Source organism: Lepidochelys kempii, chromosome 1, assembly GCF_965140265.1.
Source record: "Lepidochelys kempii isolate rLepKem1 chromosome 1, rLepKem1.hap2, whole genome shotgun sequence".
In the NCBI taxonomy this organism is placed as follows: Eukaryota; Metazoa; Chordata; order Testudines; family Cheloniidae; genus Lepidochelys; species Lepidochelys kempii.
Window position 1 is genome coordinate 323,606,108 of NC_133256.1, and position 23,419 is coordinate 323,629,526.

Here is a 23,419-nt window from a genome sequence, read left to right on the forward strand (position 1 = left end):
CTGCAGTTCCCTCATCTGACCTTACGGTGCAGTGGCACAGAGGGTAAGGCTCTTGCTCAGCAACCCCATGCCTAGGTTCGAGACTGGTGACATCTGACAGGCCACCACGTAAGTATATATTACACCGTGCAATATTTCCTTATAGAATATCAGGGTTGGAAGGGACCCCAGAAGGTCATCTAGTCCAACCCCCTGCTCGAAGCAGGACCAATTCCCAGTTAAATCATCCCAGCCAGGGCTTTGTCAAGCCTGACCTTAAAAACCTCTAAGGAAGGAGATTCTACCACCTCCCTAGGTAACGCATTCCAGTGTTTCACCACTCTCTTAGTGAAAAAGTTTTTCCTAATATCCAATCTAAACCTCCCCCACTGCAACTTGAGACCATTACTCCTCGTTCTGTCATCTGCTACCATTGAGAACAGTCTAGAGCCATCCTCTTTGGAACCCCCTTTCAGGTAGTTGAAAGCAGCTATCAAATCCCCCCTCATTCTTCTCTTCTGCAGGCTAAACAATCCCAGCTCCCTCAGCCTCTCCTCATAAGTCATGTGTTCCAGTCCCCTAATCGTTTTTGTTGCCCTTCGCTGGACTCTCTCCAATTTATCCACATCCTTCTTGAAGTGTGGGGCCCAAAACTGGACACAGTACTCCAGATGAGGCCTCACCAATGTCGAATAGAGGGGAACGATCACGTCCCTCGATCTGCTCGCTATGCCCCTACTTATACATCCCAAAATGCCATTGGCCTTCTTGGCAACAAGGGCACACTGCTGACTCATATCCAGCTTCTCGTCCACTGTCACCCCTAGGTCCTTTTCCGCAGAACTGCTGCCTAGCCATTCGGCCCCTAGTCTGTAGCTGTGCATTGGGTTCTTCCGTCCTAAGTGCAGGACCCTGCACTTATCCTTATTGAACCTCATCAGATTTCTTTTGGCCCAATCCTCCAATTTGTCTAGGTCTTTCTGTATCCTATCCCTCCCCTCCAGCGTATCTACCACTCCTCCCAGTTTAGTATCATCCGCAAATTTGCTGAGAGTGCAATCCACACCATCCTCCAGATCATTTATGAAGATATTGAACAAAACCGGCCCCAGGACCGACCTTTGGGGTACTCCACTTGATACCGGCTGCCAACTAGATATGGAGCCATTGATCACTACACGTTGAGCCCGACAATCTAGCCAGCTTTCTACCCACCTTGTAGTGCATTCATCCAGCCCATACTTCCTTAACTTGCTGACAAGAATACTGTGGGAGACCGTGTCAAAAGCTTTGCTAAAGTCAAGAAACAATACATCCACTGCTTTCCCTTCATCCACAGAACCAGTAATCTCATCATAAAAGGCAATTAGATTAGTCAGGCATGACCTTCCCTTGGTGAATCCATGCTGGCTGTTCCTGATCACTTTCCTCTCATGCACGTGCTTCAGGATTGATTCTTTGAGGACCTGCTCCATGATTTTTCCAGGGACTGAAGTGAGGCTGACTGGCCTGTAGTTCCCAGGATCCTCCTTCTTCCCTTTTTTAAAGATTGGCACTACATTAGCCTTTTTCCAGTCATCCGGGACTTCCCCGGTTCGCCACGAGTTTTCAAAGATAATGGCCAATGGCTCTGCAATCACAGCCGCCAATTCCTTCAGCACTCTCGGATGCAACTCGTCCGGCCCCATGGACTTGTGCACGTCCAGCTTTTCTAAATAGTCCCTAACCACCTCTATCTCCACAGAGGGCTGGCCATCTCTTCCCCATTTTGTGATGCCCAGCGCAGCAGTCTGGGAGCTGACCTTGTTAGTGAAAACAGAGGCAAAAAAAGCATTGAGTACATTAGCTTTTTCCACATCCTCTGTCACTATGTTGCCTCCCTCATTCAGTAAGGGGCCCACACATTCCTTGGCTTTCTTCTTGTTGCCAACATACCTGAAGAAACCCTTCTTGTTACTCTTGACATCTCTGGCTAGCTGCAGCTCCAGGTGCGATTTGGCCCTCCTGATAACATTCCTACATGCCTGAGCAATATTTTTATACTCTTCCCTGGTCATATGTCCAACCTTCCACTTCTTGTAAGCTTCCACTTCTTGTAAGTCCACTTCTTATTTTTATTAGTTAGCCATACTAGGAGCTTTGGTAAATCAAAAACACTGCGGCAAATATCTTTGATTAGATGAGCCCTCATCTCTTTCCTGGAACGAGAAGTCATTCTTCAGCCAATGGAGCAGTCCAATTAGGTGGAAATTATAATTGCTATGATATGAGTTTATGAAATGACTGCAATATGTCATTAATACAGTTATTTCCTGCAGAAGTGAGTGTTTCTCTCTCCTCCTCCCCATTTTGTGCTACTTTCATACTGATATGAAGCATAGTTTCAGGGAGGGATTGTATATTGTACATCTGCTAGAATTTAAGAAATATTCTGCAAGGAACTTTTGTTAAATTCTGAGTGATGTGTATGTGCAATTTGAAGATTTATATAAAAAGCTTTGCAGTTCCTTTGTTTCCCAGTCTTGGAAGTTCTCCTGAAGTTTGAGTGGGAATGCAGTGGGCATAGGCTAGTAAGTAACACACTACTGAATTGGTTAGGGGAGGGAACTGCTGAAGAGGAAAATTATTGATATGTACTATATGATTCCTGCTAATTAACAAGTCCAGCCTGTACATACGGATGGGACTTTGTATCATTTTGCATTTCCTACTCTTCCTTTTCTCTATCCCCAATTTCTCTTCCTTATTTTTATTTATTCTTCTGCCATTCCCATCTCTTCCTCTTCCTCTCATATATTCCCTTACCATTTTCCCCTGGTGCCTCTTATCTCTTTTTTTTCTCTGTGCTCATTCTTTCTTCCATCCCCTCTCTTTTCTATCTCCTTATTTCTCACACATATGCTGTACGTGACTTTGCATCCATTCTTCTATTAAGTCTGTTTACATGTGTGTGTTTTAGGGCAGTTGGGGCAACTAGGTTTATCTGGGGATCAGTGAAGTATATGACTTTTATGTACCCACAAAGAATTCCTGCAGGGGTATTTCGAAGGCTCTAATTTTGGGTTATTGACTCAGCTTCCAGGAGAGCACTAGTATCTCTAAAATAACTCCAATATGAGTTTGAAAATCTGGCTATCTCCTGAGATTATTGCTGTCACTTTTACTGTCTCAAGAGAAGCCACAGTGGATTGATTGTGGAGGGAGTGTTTTTTTAATCTTGAATCTTTAATGAATAATAGTGCCTTAATTAGAAGAATAAAATGTGGTGGAATGCTGGCACACGTATGAATTGATAATATCCTTGATTATATTTGAAATAATACATAACATGATCATATATAAGATACAAAGGTTGATAAAATGTTTCAGATGATACAGAAATATATTAGTGCAAATGACAATATCTGGTTTTGCCTTATGTTATAGATGTAAATGTTAGAGATGTATTGCATATCTGATTTTTTGCCTTTTTGGTGTTCTAAACTTTCTTTTATTCTTTTGAGTTTACATGATGTAGACCAAAAATATACTTAATTTTTAAAAAGATTTAATTCAGTCACTAGATGACATCAGAGTTGGAGATCTTTCTTCAGTAATTTGTCATCATGGAGAACTAAGAAAAATGTTGTCTTAGCTAGACCAAAATGGTTTTGGAGCTGTTGAGCATGCCTGGATGATCACGATTCTTAAAGACTTTCTTTCTCGCAAGAAGCTGGAGTGAGTTTTAGTTTTCTAGGTCTTAAACCTTGTGTACTCTTTCAAAGGCAGCGGGGTAGCAAAAGAGATGTGAACACTTTGTTACACATAATATTAAATTTCTACTATTGTGATACTCTGTCTCAAAGGTTCCTAAACTCTGCTCTGCAAATGTCAGATCACACACTGTTGACTCCTCTTTGCTCACAGCTGTTTCTATAGACATCCATTTTCAAAAAGGACAGAATGCTTAACACAAGGAAGTCAAAAATATATCAATACTTGGTTATTTTTCCATCTCAGAAATTGATGTAGATGCCCCAGTGTTGTTGCATGACTATGAATGAGCGAGTAGGTGACACATGCAAGCCTGAATGAGAGGGGAGGTGGATACTCCCATATAGTATCTTTATGAAAGAGTGCTGACCATCTCAGCTAATGCTGGACTACAGGATTAGGAAGGTAACTAAACTCCCTTTGTTAGGAGCATCAGGAGAAGGCCTCTTCCTGCTCTGCCACCACAAATATCTAATCTCCCTCCCTTAGATGTTAATGGTTACATTGACTGTGTGAAATTCAACTGTATTTACAGGGTTACGTGCTCTGTATCAGATAATTACAAGGATCTGAGGTTTGTTTGGGTTACAGATGCCTTTTGAACTTTGAAATTATTGTGTGGATTCTGTTTCATGGGCATGAACTTCTCCATTTGGGTATTCAGGTGCTTCAGTTAAATTCATGGTATAGTATGTTTCAAAAGGGTTGAAATTATGGGTGACTTTTCTTGATAACTGGGGACAGTTTAATATTGGTGAGCTAGAGTAACTGGGATTGATGGCTGCGTCTCCCAACTCCCCAGAGGCTGAGGGGTAAATTAGGCATCAGACTACTGTTTGTGCCAAAGGAGGTTGGATTTGTGAGGGAACTGGCAGGGTTGCAGGCATTGATTAGGCCATGACATTGCATGAGCCCATCAAGACTGTAGGTAGAAGCTGGTTTGCAAGGCCCAGAACAGTAAGGGTGCTGTTAACTTCGAGCATTAAAGGCAGGGTAAGCCAGTGACACACGGGTCGGGGCAGCTGTTTCCTCTGTTGTTGTTTATATTACCATTGTGTCTAGGAGACCTTGTCATGGACCAGGACCCCATTATGCTAAGCACTGTACAAATACAGAACAAAAAGATGATCCCTGCCCCTCTAAGACAAGACACAACAGATGGATACAGGCAGACTGAAACAATGCAGTGGTATAACTGCACCAGTCGCTCTTTCACTGCCTCTTTTGTTGCTGGGGTGAGAGATGGGGTTGTCTGTAGGTGTTACTTTGATTTGCCTTTCAAGTTTTAGTTGCTGCCACTTGGCCACATCTAATCTCTCTGCCCTTGTCATTTGCAAGATGTGGCTCAAACTATGAAAAGGTTTGAGAATTCCTACAGTTGCTTTTTCACATTTTTCTCATTCAGTTACAGCTGTTAACCATAATGAAGTTATTGCAGTGTAAATGTATTGTTGTCCTTTTGGCCCCTGAGGCTAGCCAAAATTCAGGGCCTTACAGGGTTGTTTCCATTAGAGTAAGAAATCAGTGGTATGTATCAGTTATATTCTTGGTGAAAAGTTAGTTATTTAGGAAAAAATATTTACAAAGTTCTGTTTCTGGGAACACAATAGAAACAACTATAGGCAGTTTCCTTGCTCAGAAATCCCCAAATCTGTCACTCCAGTAACATCTGCCCTATCTCTCTGCTTTCTCTCAGCGTCATGCTTGCAAGTCCTTCTCCAGGCTTTCTCTGCCCAGAACACACACAGGCTGCAAACCAGTATCCTAACCAGTGTGTTGCAACCTGGGAAACCTCTCAGTCCACATGGCTCAGCTCTGACCTTCCACATAGCCTATTGCTTCATGTGGTAGACTCATAGCTCCCAGCTGTTCTTCCTACATAACGTAGTTTGCTTCCTCCTTTCGTTGAGCATGAAAGTGCTTGGTGCATCCACTGGCTTTGATGAAATCAGTGATTGTCTTTGCATACAAGACTCACCTGCCGGCAGCCATTAGAACCTTTCACCATAATAATATAAATAATGTCTATGGCACATCAAAAAGCTCACACAAAGCCTTGATTTTGTGGTACAACAGAATAACTGTTGTTTGTTTTTGCTTGGAAAAGTGCAGGATCACCAGAGTGCATAGCATACAGTGAGGGCATCGTACCCACATATGTCATTTCCTCAAATATATGAAATAGTAAGCAGTCACTGACTGAGCAACTCGGATATGTGCTAGGGAAACCCTTGGGGGGCTGGAATTCTTTTTCCCAGCAGTAATTCCATACCTCCTACTCCAGTCTTAAGGAGTAACAAGTTAATGTGTTTCACACATTAAATAAATTTAATGCCAGATTTTTACAACAAAATAAATGTGCTAGTATGCATGTATGAAAACACCCCATTCCCCCTCTTAGCACACAAACACTCTGAAAGGCTGTGTGTATGTGTTTTCCTAGTGCATTCATAAAGCTTATATCTCTCATTGTTTTTCAGAAGCACGTTTTAAGATCCTGGGATAAGTCAGTGCCAGCTGGGTTACCTTATAGAAGCAATTTAAGTTTTTTGCTTTCAGAATGTACACAATTGTACCAAATGGTTTGGTTTTGTGTTTTAAGTCACTGGTGAGGATAATGTTAAAGGGTTTTATTTCCCATCCTGTATATTACGCAGTATTCTGATAGGGAAGGCTGGGAAAAAAAGATATTTCCTAGCCAATCTGCCTCTGTTGGAAAAAAACCCAAAGCTCACTTACCAAAAGAATATGAATCTGGTTGGTACAGTGAATGAAAGTAATGTTCAGTGAGGTCACGCATCTACGTGTATTAGAAAAAATTGGAAGGGGGCGGAGCTAAAGAAATTCAAACCCTACTGTTTTAGCCCTAAGTGAATGTGGGAGTTCTGAGGCATAACTTGCAATTAGACCTAAGTAATGTTTGTCTTGATGCTTTTAAGCTATTTTCTGAATCATGGCATTTTCACAGGAATGCCTCCAAAATATGGTGCTCGTTGTCAAGTCAGTGATGATGATAAAAATAGAAGTAAATTCCTTTCCATCAGTTCCAGATCCTGCCTGGCATCTGATTTCCAGACTGAGAGAACAAAAAAGAATTAACTCTTCCATCAAGATGCATAAAACTCTATTTTCATATGGTTTTAAAAATAGATAATCAATTTTCCTCACTCATCCCCCAATATTGTTCTTGTTCTTTTAATGCATGCATAAACTCAGAAACGCACTCTCCTGTGAGAAACGCACAACGTTCCACTGTGGGAGGGATTGGTCATAGATGATGATAACAGTACTAGGTAGGAAGTATTTAAGATAAAATAAACTCTCTGTTCAGTTCAATGATAGTCATTTTTTGGAAACAGAAAAAAACAAACCCAAGTATATGGTAGGCATGACAACCCCTACCCCACAGATAGGAGTTTTCTAAAGCCATTTGTTTCACCATTCTGGAGAAAACCATTTCCTCTTTATCTAGATGCTCTTTAATATCAATGAGGACAAGTTTAGGTCTTTCCCCTACAGTGAAGCAGCCAGGTAAGATAAAACAATGTGTATGGCAGGGACCTGTTTAGAAGTGTGGAATAACGTGTATGTGGTTAATTACTGGTACAAATTACAGTTTGAGATTGAATTGTATATTTTCCAACTGTTTGGTTTTGTCACAAATGCCCCAGATCTTTAAATCCCCCTCCTCCCCCCCAAATATCTTTGAGAAACTATCTTGAGGCTGCCTCAATTGTCATACCCTCTGCTGGGGCTCTGTGACTAGAGCACATAGCACTAGGGGAAGCAGCCAACCCCATGCAGTGTGTAGCCCCAGTAATCCAGCCCTACTGCAATGCTGAATGCTGCTAAAATACTAAAAAGTTAAACTCAATTGTACTATGCATGCATGAAGTGCAATTTTCAAAGGATAATTTTGTTAAACCAAAACCAGTTTTCACTGGAGCACTTACCCTCCTGCAACTAAAATGTGTATTTTGATACCATATTTCAAGTACCTGCACAGATGTTTCAGCAGCAGAACTGTTTAAAGCAGAGGGGAGCTGCAAGAATTTTATGAGAAAAGTCCTTCTTTAATTTTTTTTTCATACTTAAAAATGACTGCACTGTCTTTGCTCACAATTCCAAATGAAAACTCACCTTTTGGAAAGAGACTAAGCCTGGAAAATTTTAACCTGAGTAATGAAAGTTTCAACAATTTTTACGACTGACTACAGGACAACCTTGACTCTAGCTTTAATACAGTACTTTAAACCGTATTGTTGCTTTTTAGTGTGGGGTTCTCTCTGTTGTTCCAAAAGTTTTAATGTGTTATGTCATCCTTTGTTCATTTGCTACTCTGTATCCTGGTTCCCCATAATTTACACTTATGTAGTACTACTGATGAACAAATATGCCATTAGCGAAGTCTCTACAGTACACTGGTGAAATGCTGTTTCTCGTAGGCATTGTGTGCTAAGGCTGAAATATCTAAAAAAAATATATTCTTCTGTTTAACTTTTCTAAAGAATTTAATTCTTTCCTAATAAATCAATCTGTAAAAATGCACTGATGTTATTGCAATTTTTGATTAAACTACTGGCCACTATACAAGTCCATTATTCACGGGAGTTACCATCACTGTCCAGTGTGGTTCCCGGGATTTAAATTTATTGAAATTGTCATGTAGTAAACTAAATTATGCCAACATACGGTGGTATCTGTCTTCTTCGGAGTAACTTACATAGCACCATAAATTCACATGGTACTTTCCAGAGATAGACATATTGTCTGCCCTGAAGAGCTTCAATTATATGAGAGAACCGTAAATCAAGTACTGTTTGTAATCCTAACCATGCAATAACTTCCTCTTTCAACAGCCAGTCCTATACTTAGTGTTATTATTAGGAACATAAAGAATTGCCCTATTGGAATAGACCCGTGGTCCATCTGGTCCAATAGCTCATCTCCAGCAGTGGCCAGCACCAGATGCTTCAGTGGAAGGTGCGAGAAACCTCACTTTAGGCAGATGTAGGGTAGGGTATATGTAGGGTAATCTGCTCCCCAAAATTTGATCTCCTCCTAATCCTTGTATTTAAAGATTGGTTTGAGGCCTGAGGTTTATTACCCCTTCCCAAATTTGTAAGCATTTTGTAACTCTGAATAGTCTTTTTCACATAAACGTTCAGTTCTTCTTGGAATTTTGCTAAATTCTTGCCTCAATGGCTTCCTGTGACGTTGAGGTCCACAGCTTCATTATGCATTTTGTGGAAAAGTGTTTCCTTTCATCAGTTTTGAATTTGCAACAATTTAATTTCACTGAGTACCTCCTTGTTCTTGTGTTATGGGACAGGGAGAATAGAGGCTCCTGATCTGCCTTTTCTATACTATTGATTTATTTTACATATTTTTATCATGTTCTGTCTTACTTGTCTCTTTTCTAAGGTAAACAATCCCAGTCTTTTCAATCTCTTCATATGAGAGTTTTTCCTCATATATTTGTTCTTTTCTGGATGCCCTCTAATGCTGTAATTCTTTTTGAGATGGGATGACCAGTACTGTACACAGTATTCAAGATGATGCCACACTATTAATTTATATAATGGCATTTTAATATGCTCCATATTATTTTTCATCCATTTCCTTATGCATTCTAACAGTTTGCTTTTTTTTGACCACAACTGCACATTGAGCAGAACTCTTCATTCAGCTGTCAACAATAATGCCCAGATTCCTTTCCTGAGTTAATACAGTTAACTAAGAAACTCATAAGGTGTATGATTAGTTTATTTTTTTCTCTCCAAAGTGCATTACTTTGCATTTATCAACATTGAACATTTACTGTTGTGCTACCCAGTCGCATAGCTTGTTTGGGTCTCTCTGAAGTTCCTCATAGTCCTCGCCAATCATGGCTAACCTAAATAACTTTGTACCACCTGCAGATTTTGCTACCTTGCTACTCACCCCCCTTTCCAGATTGTCAATAAATATATTAAACACTAGTCCTTGTGTAGAATCTTGAGGCACCCTGCTGTTAACCTTTTGCTATGGTCAAAATTGAGCATATACTCCTGTCCTTTGTTTTCTATCTCCTAGCAAGTTTTTGATCCATTTATAATACGCTCGCGACTACGTAGCTTTTTTAGTAGCCTCTTGCAAAGGTCCTAGTCAAAGGCCTTCTAGAGCTCTAAATAAATTCAAAGAAATCTAATCAATTTTTCCTTTGTGGAAATTATGCTGGTTAGACTTATATCCTGCTATTTCAGATGTTTTAATATTCTGTTTTTAGTTATTTCAAACAACTTGCCAGCTCCAGTTGTAAGGCTTACTGATCTCTAAATTGTCTGGGTCACATAGGTACAACATTTGCTACTCGCCAATCCAGTAGCTGTTTTAATAAGCGATCACACTTTTTTGTTAGCTTTTCAGCCACTTCATTCTTAAGCCCCATCAGAACTCTTGGGGGATATCATCAGGGCCTATGAGGTGACTTACTGCTTTTTAAATGATCATTTTTGCTCCAACACTTCCTCTTCTGATACCTCAATCTCTAGTAGAATGTCATCTTTATTACCAGAAAAGAGCAGGTCCAGTGCATGCACCTCCCCATCTTTGATTGTGAGTACTTATATTAAAAAAAAGATTGATTTTCAGCTTTTACTTTTAACCCTTGCTAATCCACCAGACCCATCAATTAATTCAGACTTCCTGCTAGTAGTATACCTAAAGAATCTGTTGTTTTTACATTTTTAGCTATTTGCTCTTCAAAATCAATTTTAGCCCTTCTAATTTCCCTCTTCCATATTGTGTGTTGTAATTTTATGCTCCTGCTTATTGGCTTTACTGGTTCTGTATATCCAAATTTTGAAAGATTTCTGTTTGACTTGAATAAGCTCTCAAGCCTTGTCATCTCATCATATTGGTTTACTTCTTGCTTTCATGGTTCTCCTTTTGTTATTTCACCATTGCTATTAGTACGTTTCTGTTTGCTACCTTCTAGTGAGTGGTCAAGATCAATACAGTTGTAATATAGAGTACAACATCACTTTTATGTGCTTTATATGAAGCACATACGGATTCTGTCTTTATACTCATAGATTTCTATTTATCATAATTTACAACTCTCAGTGAATGTTTTGTTTTAATCTAGCATTTCCTCCTCCATATCTTCATCATATGAAGTTGTCAGAGTAGCATTAGAGGTCAGAAACTGAAATCACAAATACAGAAAGATTCCAAGCTTTGGAGTCATCTAAATAGTTACAAAAACAGCTATTTGGCTCAGGATATTGTTTTACTACATAACATGCTGTACTGATGTCAGGTTTATCTTGCTCAGCTAAACTCCTGTTATATAACTATCTGGGAAATGTTGGTTTAAAGAAAGCACATAATTAAGCGTCATCTCTTGTGGTAGATTAGAAACGCTGTTCAGATTTAGTAAACCAAGAAAATTTGGAATTCTAATGACCGAAATCTCTCTTCCTTTAAGAGACCTAAAGTCCCAACCCTTTCTCAGGTTGATATAGATTATAAATGTCACTAATCCCTAGTGCTCAGTGTATTTTTCTTTAGCATATAATATTTTTGTTCATGAAGGGATTCATCAGGCAGTCTGTATTTTAAGTCCCCAAAATGTTTCCAGCAGTGCATTCCAAGCTTAATAAGGTGTGATAATTACTGGGTGAGCATTACCAACATCTTATGGGACATGTAAGGTTTTTATTTGTGTTTTTTATAAACCAGAATATATGTTGTTCCTCAAATTTATGATTTTAAGACAGAATTTAAACTTTTGCAAAACTAATACAAGTACCTCTCTGTCAAAAAATATATTCATATGTGCTCAGTGTTAAAATACTTCAGTAAGATCAATGGTAGCATTAATAACAAAGAGTTCACTCATCCAATCTGTGCTGTTGTCGTTTATTTTTTATTGGCATTACAATAGTCCTTACAGGCCCAAAATGAGTTTGGGGCTGCATTTTGTACACATGAGTTTACAGTCTAAATGGTCAAGACAGTTAAAGGGTGAGAGAAAGGAAGTATTATTAACCTAATTTTACAGATAGAGAACTGAATTACAGAGAGAATAAATGACTTGAGTTAGGTCTCAGAGGAAGTCTATGACAGATCTAGGAATTGAATCCCGATCACGTGAGTCCAGTGCTTTCACTGGAAGATCAGCCTTTCTCTGTATAGTGTTTGGGCAATAAAGTGAATCACTAATAGTTCTCTTCTTCTCAAACTTCTGAGACCGTGAGTCTATGCATATTGATTGTAAATGGGGAGCAGACATGACTGACCGTGGGATGCAGTGCCTGAAGCACAGGTTCAAGGTTTGTTAATCTCTCGATTAAGTAACTGGAGGTAGCTTTTCAAACTCTTCAAGACAAATGTTTTTTCCTGTCAGCTAAAATTGCCAGGCTGGGATGTATATATGCCATTGTTACTGTTTAGAAAAAACTTTGTTCTAAATGTGCTATGTTTGTGGTTACTATCTGGCTTTGCCTATGCTAAGAAAGTTCAGTGTTTTTCTTCACCAGTTCAGCTCTGCTAGTGCTACCAGTGGTAGAGGTTTTATTGTAGAGAAGGGATAGGCGTGTCTATGGCCATATTGTCTGCTTAGATGGCACATCTCCTGCCTACATTACAGTTTCCATTGTTTTTAGCGCTGGCAGAAAAACACTTATAGATGTTTCTAGTGTGGACATACTGTCCCTTGAGGCTTTTTTCCTTTTTAAACTCTCAAGGTCATGTGACCTTCTCAACCAGTAAGAGAGTTCCTGCACTAATCTAAAAACAGATCCAGCAGCTAATCCTAGCTCTGAATCCTGCACGTATTTTGACGTTACTGCTTTGGATTCCCATTTAAATGCAGTGTCACCATGCTTTCTGTTTTTGATGTTGCACATAACTTTATATTGACAATGATATATAGTTTCATTGTAGAAGTTTTCAGGGAGGAAGCTAGAGGTGTTGGCAGTTGGGCAGCAGTTTGTTTTCATTTCTGGCACCTGGGGAGACATGGGAGCATTTTGAAATTGTGGGATAAACATGCTATCTGGATGTTTTTTCTAAAATGAGCACCACTGAAATAGTTATCCAAGTTGACATTCTACGTTACCACCTTTAGGTTTCAGAATTCACACTTGACTGAGATGATTGAAATCACTTCTCAGAGCTGTTGTTTGGGCTGGCTGTGGACTCAGGAAGACATTAATGCATCTGTTTATGCTCAGTTTGAATTTTCAAAGTTTGAGGGCTAGGAACACAAGGTTGAGGTCTGCACGGGGCAGTGACCTTTAGTATGCAGACTGGACAGAGCACACCTTGGCCACATGAAGAGCGGAGGTCTCGGCTATGGGCCAGAGTCAGAGTAGGAGGAACAGGAATTGGGATGCACATCCACCCAGGAGCTCAGTGGAACTCTGAGGGAAAGCAATATCTTTATTACTTATCAACTGTCTCTCCAGGGAAGGGTCCTGGAAGTGCAGGCCTGGTGTAGTGTGGTGTCAAGAACTGGGGCCAGAGCTTCTGCAGGGAGACACTTTCTCCCACAGGAGGCCCTGGCCTCCTGCTTATATCTTGCAATCGTATGTTAAAACCAGCAGATCCAGGCAGTTTGGTGGTCATCCCCATGGCTGATTTCTGGGAAGGGCAATAGACAATAGGGGAGACTTTCTCTCCTTTGGCCCCTTCTGCAGGCCTTCCTGTGGGAAGAAAGGATCAGAGCCATATTTTAATTTTGTTTAACAAAAGCTTGGCTTCTGGAGCACTGTTCTGTGGTATGATGAAAGGAATCCACAGCAAATTCTGTGGTGGTGGGACCTGAGGGACCCTGACTATACCCATGCCTCCTTTATCCCATTTTACCAGAAGTTATGCATTAATTTGGTGTGTCAGCTTCAGAGAACAGATTCTGAACCTCCTCAGTTTCCTCACGCTTAAGAGTATCATTTGCCTCATTGAAATCTGTAGCAAAACTCCCATTGACTTCAATGGATGTAGGAGCAAGTCAACCCTATGGTTTGCCAGCATATTCACAGAAAAAATAGGTCGGCAGTAATCTGGTGGAAAGTGACATGCTGCACCCAGCAACATCAGTGTTGTAAACCTCTATGTGTACAGTACTTCATTAAAAGAAAAGGAGTACTTGTGGCACCTTAGAGACTAACCAATTTATTTGAGCATAAGCTTTCGTGACGTGAGCTGTAGTCTCTAAGGTGCCACAAGTACTCCTTTTCTTTTTGCAAATACAGACTAACACGGCTGTTACTCTGAAACCAGTACTTCATTAGCAGCCTTTAGGGGAGGAGTTCCTTTCTGCTGTCCTCCGTCCCTCTCTCTGTTCAGTTCTTAAAACACACCCACATACAAAAGTATTTGTCAGCCTGTCTGTGTTAAACTGAAGCCTATTAGACATTCAGTGTTGTTTGGGTAGGTTTTCTCTCTGCCTTATCAAGCTTTATCGTGTGGCACTACACGAGCCTTGTTTTAAATTTGTTATGCTGGGTTGCATATACAAGTGTATTTTGTCACAGTGCAGGGGAATAATACTCCCTGTCTGCATGGTTGTGATGTGACTCCTGGTATGTTTTGTGTTCAGTTTTGAGCACGTTATTGTCAGACAAATTCTTAGAGTTAAATGAGTTGATAAAAGTAACAAAAAATATTGGGGGGCTGGAGCGACTGGTTTATTAGGGAAGATTAAAAGAGTTTTTCTAAGTGAGGCCATAAATCTAATTATTCTATGAATTTCAAGGAGGCAAATGAATTGGTTAGCATAGTACAATGATTGTAACTAAGAGCAGTGGAGTCATATTTAAAAAACAACAACAAATTAGAGTTGTATATGGGTGGTGGGAATGTCCTGACCATGGTATCTGTTAGACTGTTGCGTATTCTTCCAAGGGAAGTGATGTAAGCACTATTTTGCACAGAAAACATCAATAAATGTACAATTCAGAAAACTCCTGCATTGATAAGAAGAGGGTCTAGATCACCCCTCCAAGATCTTTTCTATCTCTACTTTATAGAGATATTCCACAAAATGAAAGGTTTGAGAAGCAGTGCACTAACAAGCAAACTCTCCCAACATTTCTGTAAGGTAAGAAAAGATTATCCCCATTTTGCAGAAGAGGAAATTGAGAAACCAAAAGGTTAAAAGATTTGCCCTAGGTCACATAGTGAGTAAGGGGGAGAGTGGGAATTAAAATGGATTTTCTGACCCCAATCCCAGTCCACTAAACCATGTTGCTTCTCCAAAAACATTAACTGCTTTTACTGATAAAAAATGCTTTCCAGTTCTGTGAGTAGATGAGAAATCTTCAGTGCTAAAAAGCATTTGATTTTAAAAATAAATGATAAATCATTAACTTGCCATTGAGTTCCGACCTCGTTTTAAAGGCAAAATAAGATGCCAATAAAATGTATTTATGCACTTTAATCTGGATTTAGCATCATATTGTAGTTCTGATTTGTGGGTTTGATTTTTAATAACAGAACTAAATTAGTTAAGATGCAGTTTAACACTTATAAAGTGTAGACATACAAAAGATCATGGGTTCAAGTGACTGAAGAGTATAAAACATAAAAATTAGGGTGGTCAGGCGATTAAAAACATTAATCACGATTAATCACACTGTTAAACAATAACAGAATACCATTTATTTAAATATTTTGGATGTTTTCTACATTTTAAAATATATTGATTTCAGTTACAACACAGAATACAAAGTGTACTGTTATCACTTTATATTTATTTTTTATTACAAATATTTGTGCTGTAAAAAACAAAAGAAATTGTATTTTTCAATTCCCTTATTGGAAGTACTGTAGTGCAATCTCTTTATCATGAAAGTTGAACTTACAAATGTAGAATTATGTACAAAAAAACCTACATTCAAAAATAAAACAATGTAAAACTTTAAGGCCTACAAGTTCACTCAGTACTACTTCTTGTTCAGCCAGTCAGTCAGACAACAAGTTTGTTTACATTTGCAGGAGACAATGGTGTCCACTTCTTGTTTACAATGTCACCTGAAAGTGAGAACAGACGTTCGCATGGCACCGTTGTAGCCGGTGTCGCAAGATATTTACGTACCAGAAATGCTAAAGATTCATATGTCCCTTCATCTTGAGCCACCATTCCAGAGGACATGCGTCCATACTGATGACTAGTTCTGCTTGATAATGATCCAAAGCGGTGCAGGCCAAAATAAATTTCAGTGGGTAATCTACTGTTTAACAGTATGATTAAAATGGCAATTAATTGCGATTAATTTTTTAATCGTGATTAATTTTTTTGAGTTAATCGCATGAGTTAACTGTGATTAATCAACAGCCCTAATACAAATGTATGTGGTAAATCCTGTCCCCATAGAAATGAATGGAAAAACTCTCACTGACATTAACAGGACCAGGTTTTCACTCATGAAGTTTAGCTACTGTCCAAAATAAAACCCAACTTTTTTAAACTAAGGTTTGCATAATATGTGTGGGAGTAAGAAGGTTTTGTCCTTTTATATGAAATTATCCCATAATATATGCCATGCATAAGAAATAATTTAAGAATTTAAAATAACATCATAAATTAAAATAACAATAACAATTTAAGTAGTGTTGTTGTCATGTCAGTCCCAGGATATTTTATTGGACCAACTTCTGTTGTCTCTGCTGGTCTCTCACCAACAGAAGTTGGTCCTGGAACTGGCATACCACTGTGCCCTCTGTTTTACCAATCTGGGTTCCCTCTCACACTGTGACATTGTGACAAGCTGCAAAGCCCTCCAAGATTGCTCTCACACAAAAATCTACAGGGAGGGGCCACACCCAGCTATGTTCATGAATGCTCTGCCAGCCACTGCATGAACCAACGAGAGAGAGGCTCCAGCCAAAATACCCCCCAGTTCCCCAGCCTCCCACCCTGGAGCTGTACTGTCCTATCTTAGTCAAAAGCCTGAACACTATATGAGTTATTACCCAGTCTGCCGCTTCTACAAAGGAAAGTTGACGTGCATCAGCTCTTGGTCTTGATCTGAGATTTTTCCCCAAGCACTTCACTCAAACCACACTGTTTTAGGTAAAAATATAAAATAGATTTATTAACTACAGAAAGATAGATTTTAAGTGATAGTAAACAGATCAAAGTAGATTACCTAGCAATAAACAAAATCGCAGTCTAATCCTAGATAGGATTTGAATTAAGCAGTGTCTCACCCTGTTAGATGGTATAAACAGTCTACCAAGGTTTCGTACACAGACAGGCTTCCTTCTTTTCTGCCTGGGACCAGCACTTCCCCCAGTTCAGTCTTTGTTCCTCAGGTATTTCCAGGTGGGGAGTGAGGCCCCTTGGTGATGTCACTTCCCCCTTTTATAGCTTATTCCAAGCCACGTTCCCAGCCAAGTTTGTGGAAAAATACAGGTACCAAAATGGAGTTCAGTACCACGTGAACTGGTCACAAGCCCTTGCATGCTCTGATGAGTCATGGTAGCCATTATCCATAAGCTGACTGACAGTTCATCAGGTGAAGATAAGCTTTCTCCTTGGCCCATTGTCTTTGTTGATGTGCCATTCAACTTGAATAGGCCATTCATAGTCTGCTGGCAGACTGTATGTAAAGCTTATGGGTATTAACCAGATGCATGCACATTTGAAATATAAATACATAGTCAATAATCATAACTCCCGATACAAAAATGATACATTCATACAAATAGGATAATCATATTCAGCAAACCATAACTTTTCCATTGACACTTTACATGACACATCTTGCACAAGATGCATCATAATTATGTCATAATCATGTCATAATTATATCACTATGGTGAATATGGGATGCAAAGTGTCACAGGTCCAATAAAAGATATTACTTCACCCACCATGTGTCTCTAATAACAGTTTTAAAAAATTAGCAAGTTTTAATTGTCAGTTACAATGAAAAAACAATTATTTTCAGATTGGTAGGTTATGATGTATTATACCGCAATTATTCCTTGATTATTTTTTAAGGAAAACCCACCTTAACTGTTTTCTTTGCTTTTGCTCAAAATCTTGTCATTTGACTTTGTGTGCGCACGTAAGCTACCAAATACTAGGCTGCTTTCTGACCATTAGACAACATGCCAACGTATTCAGTTATTGTAGGATAAAATGACTTTAGTTTTATTGTATTATTTCTTCACTGCTTAGACAGTAGAAGTACAAGTCTGATCCGTAGCTCTTATATCGGATTAGCTATCTACATTTGTGTGCTTGGTATTTCTAGTGAACATTCTTAAAATTGCATTATGTTCAGCTAAAGCAGACATGAGAACCAGACTATTGCCACAGAATTCACATTGAAAAAAGTGATCAACTTTCATATCTTTTTATGTTTCTCTAGAGTTCAGCTATATTAAATTTAGAAATCTTACTGTATAAACATATTCAATTTGTACTCTCCTTACTCTTTCTGCATGTGGATTTGCAAGACTTCTTTTGTAATTGTATCCAATTCAGCACAATAGCCATGTCCCTGATCTACCAATTTTTTATTTGATTTGCTGATGTACTGTCAATGCTATGTACTGTGCTGGCATGAGGAAACCTAATTTGAAGACTGATTTGTGAGGAAATGACAGTATTGCTTATTTAAGGACTTGAAAAACGTACTCTCCTAATTGTGTGTGGCAAGTAGGAGGCTTTCTTAGGGGTTAGCAAGAATCATGGCCATCAACATCTGCAGAATATCTGTTTTCGTGAGGGGAAAAAACTTGAATACTTACAGATGAAACTCAATGGAGTGCTGCCTTCTTAAATCTGCAGGCAGGAGGGGCTGTGCTCCCTAATTCTTATTCACCATCTCCTCTGGACTGGCCAGCAATCTTTGCAGCAACATCCTATGTGAGCTAGGAGCAGTTTGAGCAACTGTTCTGTCAACTTGGCTATAGGTACTCAGGAGCCCCACCAGTGGTTGGCCGTCCCTTCTTGGAGATAGGAGGGAGGGAAGAGAGAGCTGCTTTGGCTGCTAAACTATGCTTTCTTGCTGGGCTTTGGTACCACATGGGAGCCTGCTGGAAGGAAAAGCAGGATAGGTGCTCCACTGACCACTTCTTCCTGAGCCCAGGACAGCCCTCAGCATAGCACGGCTTCCTTCTCCATTCAGCCACTGAGTACAGCATGGGAGGGGAGAAGATACTGAGAACCTACTCTTTTCCCTTCATTCCCCTCAGCTTGGAAAGAAGGCTACCAATAAGTTGAAGGAGGCATATCATAATGTTTTGAAAGGAAGACAGCATGAATTTGGGAGGGAGATGGCAGTGAATAAGTTTATGGGGATTGGAAAGCCACACAATATGAGTTTTGTCGGGGTGTACAGGGAAAGGACAATGACTTCAGATACTTTTAAAAAATAATCTGTCTGGTATCTGTGACATGTATTATACCTATTAGAAATGATCTGTTAGGGCATTATTCTGGGGGCATGTGTGTAAATTTGATTTTTTCACCTAATTTAGATGTAGAATGGTTAAAGATGGTTTGCCGTATCATCTGTAGTATGCACCCGTGCCACAAAGCAACTGGCAGCGTTCAGTTATCATCTGCTGAAGTACTGGCGAACAGGAGGAAACAATTTTCGCACGCCAATTGCAAAACTCATAATGTCCTAATGTGGAAGGAAAGTGTAAAATTAGGACCTGATTATACAATGTTTGCTTTTGTTGTCTTCCTGGGATTCTTTTTTGAAAGTACTCAAAGGGAACTAGAAGAGAGAAATAAAAATTCATGCCCTGTATCTGCCGAGAGGATCAAGATCAGGCCTCTGGATAAGTTAGCTATAAAAGAACAGAAATGTGGAAATACGTTATTTGGGTGAGACATTTTTTCAAATGGGGTTAGAAAGAAGGATATTGTGGATATAGGAATGATTTTAGTAACACTCATAATTTTATTTGTCAACAGATAAACACTCTTGTAATATTGAAAAGAGATTTGACCATCCTTCCTCTTTGATTTAAAAATAGATTTTTCTGTCATCTTTGACATATAGGCTGCAAAGTAAATCATGATTTCTGCACTTCAATTATAACACCCACATATTTGGAATGTCTGGGTTTACAGGAAAACTATGAAACGAGTGCAGTGAATTTACTGTAGTAATGCTCACTTGTTGAATAATTTTCCTTTGATTTTCAGCTTGTTTAATAAATAAATTATTTGAATACATTCTACATTAAGTATCTTGTGAAAATGCCAGAAATATCTGTATGTTGTAAATGTTTCATTATCATACATGTCAGAATTTTTTAATTTTATCTAAATTCTGTTGCTTTTATAGATTATCTTTCACAAGGGATAGACCTCTCCGGAATAGAAGTAATTGAAAATGACCTGCTTTTTATTGCAAGAGCTCGACTTGAGGTTGAAAATCAGGCTAAACGGTTACTTGAGCAAGGGGTAGAGACTCAGGTAAAAAACATTTTTTTTCACTTCAAAAGCAAAGATGAATATGGAACTTTGAAGCTAATTATTCTGTTTACTATAGAATTGTCAAACTAAGGGACCAAACCTGAAAAATCTTGCTTATCTGAGCAATTGTTACTCACATAAGGACTCTCTCAGAAGTTAATGGGGTTAATTGCATTAATAAGTTTACTCAAAAAAATAAGATTTTGCAGGATAAAGACCTGAAAACTTGAGAAAAATTAAATGTGTATTTTATAGAACATAATATAACAAACTTCTTTTTGTGGTAAAGGGATAGTTTGTTAATATTGAAAATATTTTGTATTAACATAATGCTCTGTGCTTTATATTTAAGGTTACTGAGCATTATAAATGAATTTGAAAAATGTATATTCTGAGAAATGCAAGGAATCTGCTGCCATTTAGCTGTGCTTTGGTGTAATGAACTGATTCAGAAGATTTCCTATTAAAACTTTAAAGACACCTTAAACTTTGAGATAAAAATCTATTTTAAGGAGTATCAGAATGAATGTGCATAATTATATTCATTTATGCTAAATCTGATTACCTGCAATTTAAAGGGGCTGAATAAATGTATGCTTGTATAACTATCGTACAATACCATCTATGCTTTTCTCTGCATTTTTCTATTTTCATGTCTTAGTATTTTTAAAATAAATTTACAATTTATTATTAAAATAACCCTTTTTTTTTCATTTTAAAGCCCCTTAATTATCGTAAGTGGAATGTTGGTCTAATACAGTTCTGTAGTAAGTTGGGGTTCTATGGGAAACAAAGTCAGAATATTCAAAAGAGATATTTGTGTGCTCTTTTTCACAAAATTTTCTAGTCATGTTAAAAAATTAGGAATGTGATTTATAAGTAAAAACATTATAATAGCACCAATGTTTCCTACATTTTCAGTATCAGAGTGGTAGCCGTGTTAGTCTGGATCTGTAAAAGCGGAACTCTTTGCCGCTTTTACATTTTCAGTGTCATTTAAGAGTTGAAGACTTGGTTTAAGCTTAATCGCTTTTAAGATATAAAGTGGAGGAATTCTATTGAAAGTTAACAGGAAAAAGGAAAAAAACAAATGAGACCATTAATTATATGCAATACTCCTTTACCATATTTGTTTGTGGTAGATAATGGAGTGCTAAAAAAGACCAGTCTGTCTCATATTTATACTTACACTGAGATTTCTTGCCTACTTAAGGCCAGTCTATGTAGGTTTTGATGTGGACACAGCAGCAAAATGAGAACAGATGCATGGAATTAAGCGGCAGGCTGCAACTTTTATTAAACTTTAACACAGGGGAGGAGTTCTATCTTCCCATTGCCCCTACTCTCTTATACAAGGCATTTAATTGTTTCCAGTGTGGGGGTTGTAGGGCTCCTTACCATATAATCTGTTAACTGGTGCCAGGGTTACAGGGCTTGTTACCATATAACCCATAATGCAGAGTGGCTCTCCTCAGCCTATCCTGCAGGACTCAACTCTCTCTGAGTCTTAACAGAACTGTGACTTCCATCAATATGGCTTTCCTAGTGTGTATTACACCAGTGCAAAAAACCTATTGAAGACAATACCTAAGAGGAAGTAGGCAGTAATTTTTTATTGTAAATAGGGCTGTCAAGCAATTAAAGAAATTAATTGTGCAATTAAACAATAATAGGATGCCATTTATTTAAATATTTTGGGTGTTTTCTACATTTTCAGATGTATTCATTTCAATTACAACATAGAATACAAAGTGTACAGTGTTCACTTTATATTTATTTTCTATTACAAATATTTGCACTGTAAAAAAAACACAAAAGAAATAGCATTTTTCAATTCACCTAATACAAGTACTGAAGTGCGATCTCTGTGTCATGAAAGTTGAACTTACAAATATAGAATTATGTACAAAAATAACTGCATTCAAAAATAAAACAAGTAAAAATGTAAAGTCTACTAGCCCACTCAGTCCTACTTCTTGTTCAGCCAATCACTAAGATAAACGAGTTTGTTGATATTTGCAGGAGTTAATGCTGCCCGCTTCTTGTTTACAATGTCATCTGAAAGTGAGAACAGGCGTTCGTATGGCACTTTTGTAGCCGGCATTGCAAGGTATTTATGTGCCAGATATGCTAAACATTCCTGTGCCCCTTTGTGCTTCGGCTACCAATCCATAGGACTTGCTTCCATACTGATGATGCTCATTAAAAAAATGTATTAATTAAATTTGTGACTGAACTCCTAGGGGGAGAATTGTATGTCTCCTGCTCTGTTTTACCCGCATTCCGCCATATATTTTGTGTTATAGCAGTCTCGGCTGATGACCCAGCACATGTTGTTCATTTTAAGAACACTTTCACTGCAGATTTGACAAAACACAAAGAGGGTACCAATGTGAGATTTCTAAAAATAGCTATAGCACTTGACCCAAGGTTTAAGAATCTGAAGAGCCTTCCAAATCTGAGGGACAAGGTGTGGAGCATGCTTTCTGAAATCTTAAAAGAGCAGCACTCCAGTGCAGAAACTACAGAACCTGAACCACCAAAAAAGAAAATCAACCTTCTGCTGGTGGCATCTGACTCAGAGGATGAAAATGAACATGCATTGGTCCGTACGGCTTTGGATCATTATCGAGCAGAACCATCATTAGCATATACACATTGTCCTCTGGAATGATGATTGAAAAATGAAGGGACATATGAACGTTTAGCGCATATGGCATGTAAATATATTGCGATGCCGGCTACAACAGTGCGATGCCAACGCTTGTTCTCGCTTTCAGGTGACGTTGTAAACAAGAAGCGGGCAGCATTATCTCCTGCAAATGTAAACAAACTTGTTTGCCTGAGTGATTGGCTGAGCAAGAAGTAGGATTGCGTGGACTTGTAGGCTCTAAAGTTTTACATTGTTTTGTTTTTGAGTGCAGTTATGTAACAAACAAACAAAAAATCTACATTTGTAAGTTTCACTTTCATGATAAAGAGATTGCACTAAAGGTGCATTTGAGGTGAATTGCAAAATACTATTTCTTTTGTTTATTATTTTTACAGTGCAAATATTTATAATAAAAATAATATAAAGTGAGAACTATACAGTTTGTATTCTGTTTTGCAATTGAAATCAATATATTTGGAAATGTAGAAAAACGTCCAAAAATATTTAATACATTTCAATTGGTATTCTATTGTTTAACAGTGCGATTAAAACTGTGATTACTTGCCATTAATTTTTTAATCGCGATCAATTTTTTTGAG

At 38.5% G+C, this 23,419-nt stretch overlaps 1 protein-coding gene across 3 annotated transcripts in view; it reads left to right on the plus strand.

The window, feature by feature from the left end:
* The window catches only part of COG5 (component of oligomeric golgi complex 5), a 307,456-nt gene that overhangs the window by 108,535 nt on the left and 175,502 nt on the right, over nt 1-23,419 (plus strand). For all 3 annotated transcript variants that reach the window (XM_073328456.1, XM_073328457.1, XM_073328458.1), the window contains exon 7: nt 20,037-20,167. In XM_073328456.1, coding sequence (XP_073184557.1) covers nt 20,037-20,167 — 131 coding nt within the window. The remainder of the gene's footprint in view (nt 1-20,036; nt 20,168-23,419) is intronic.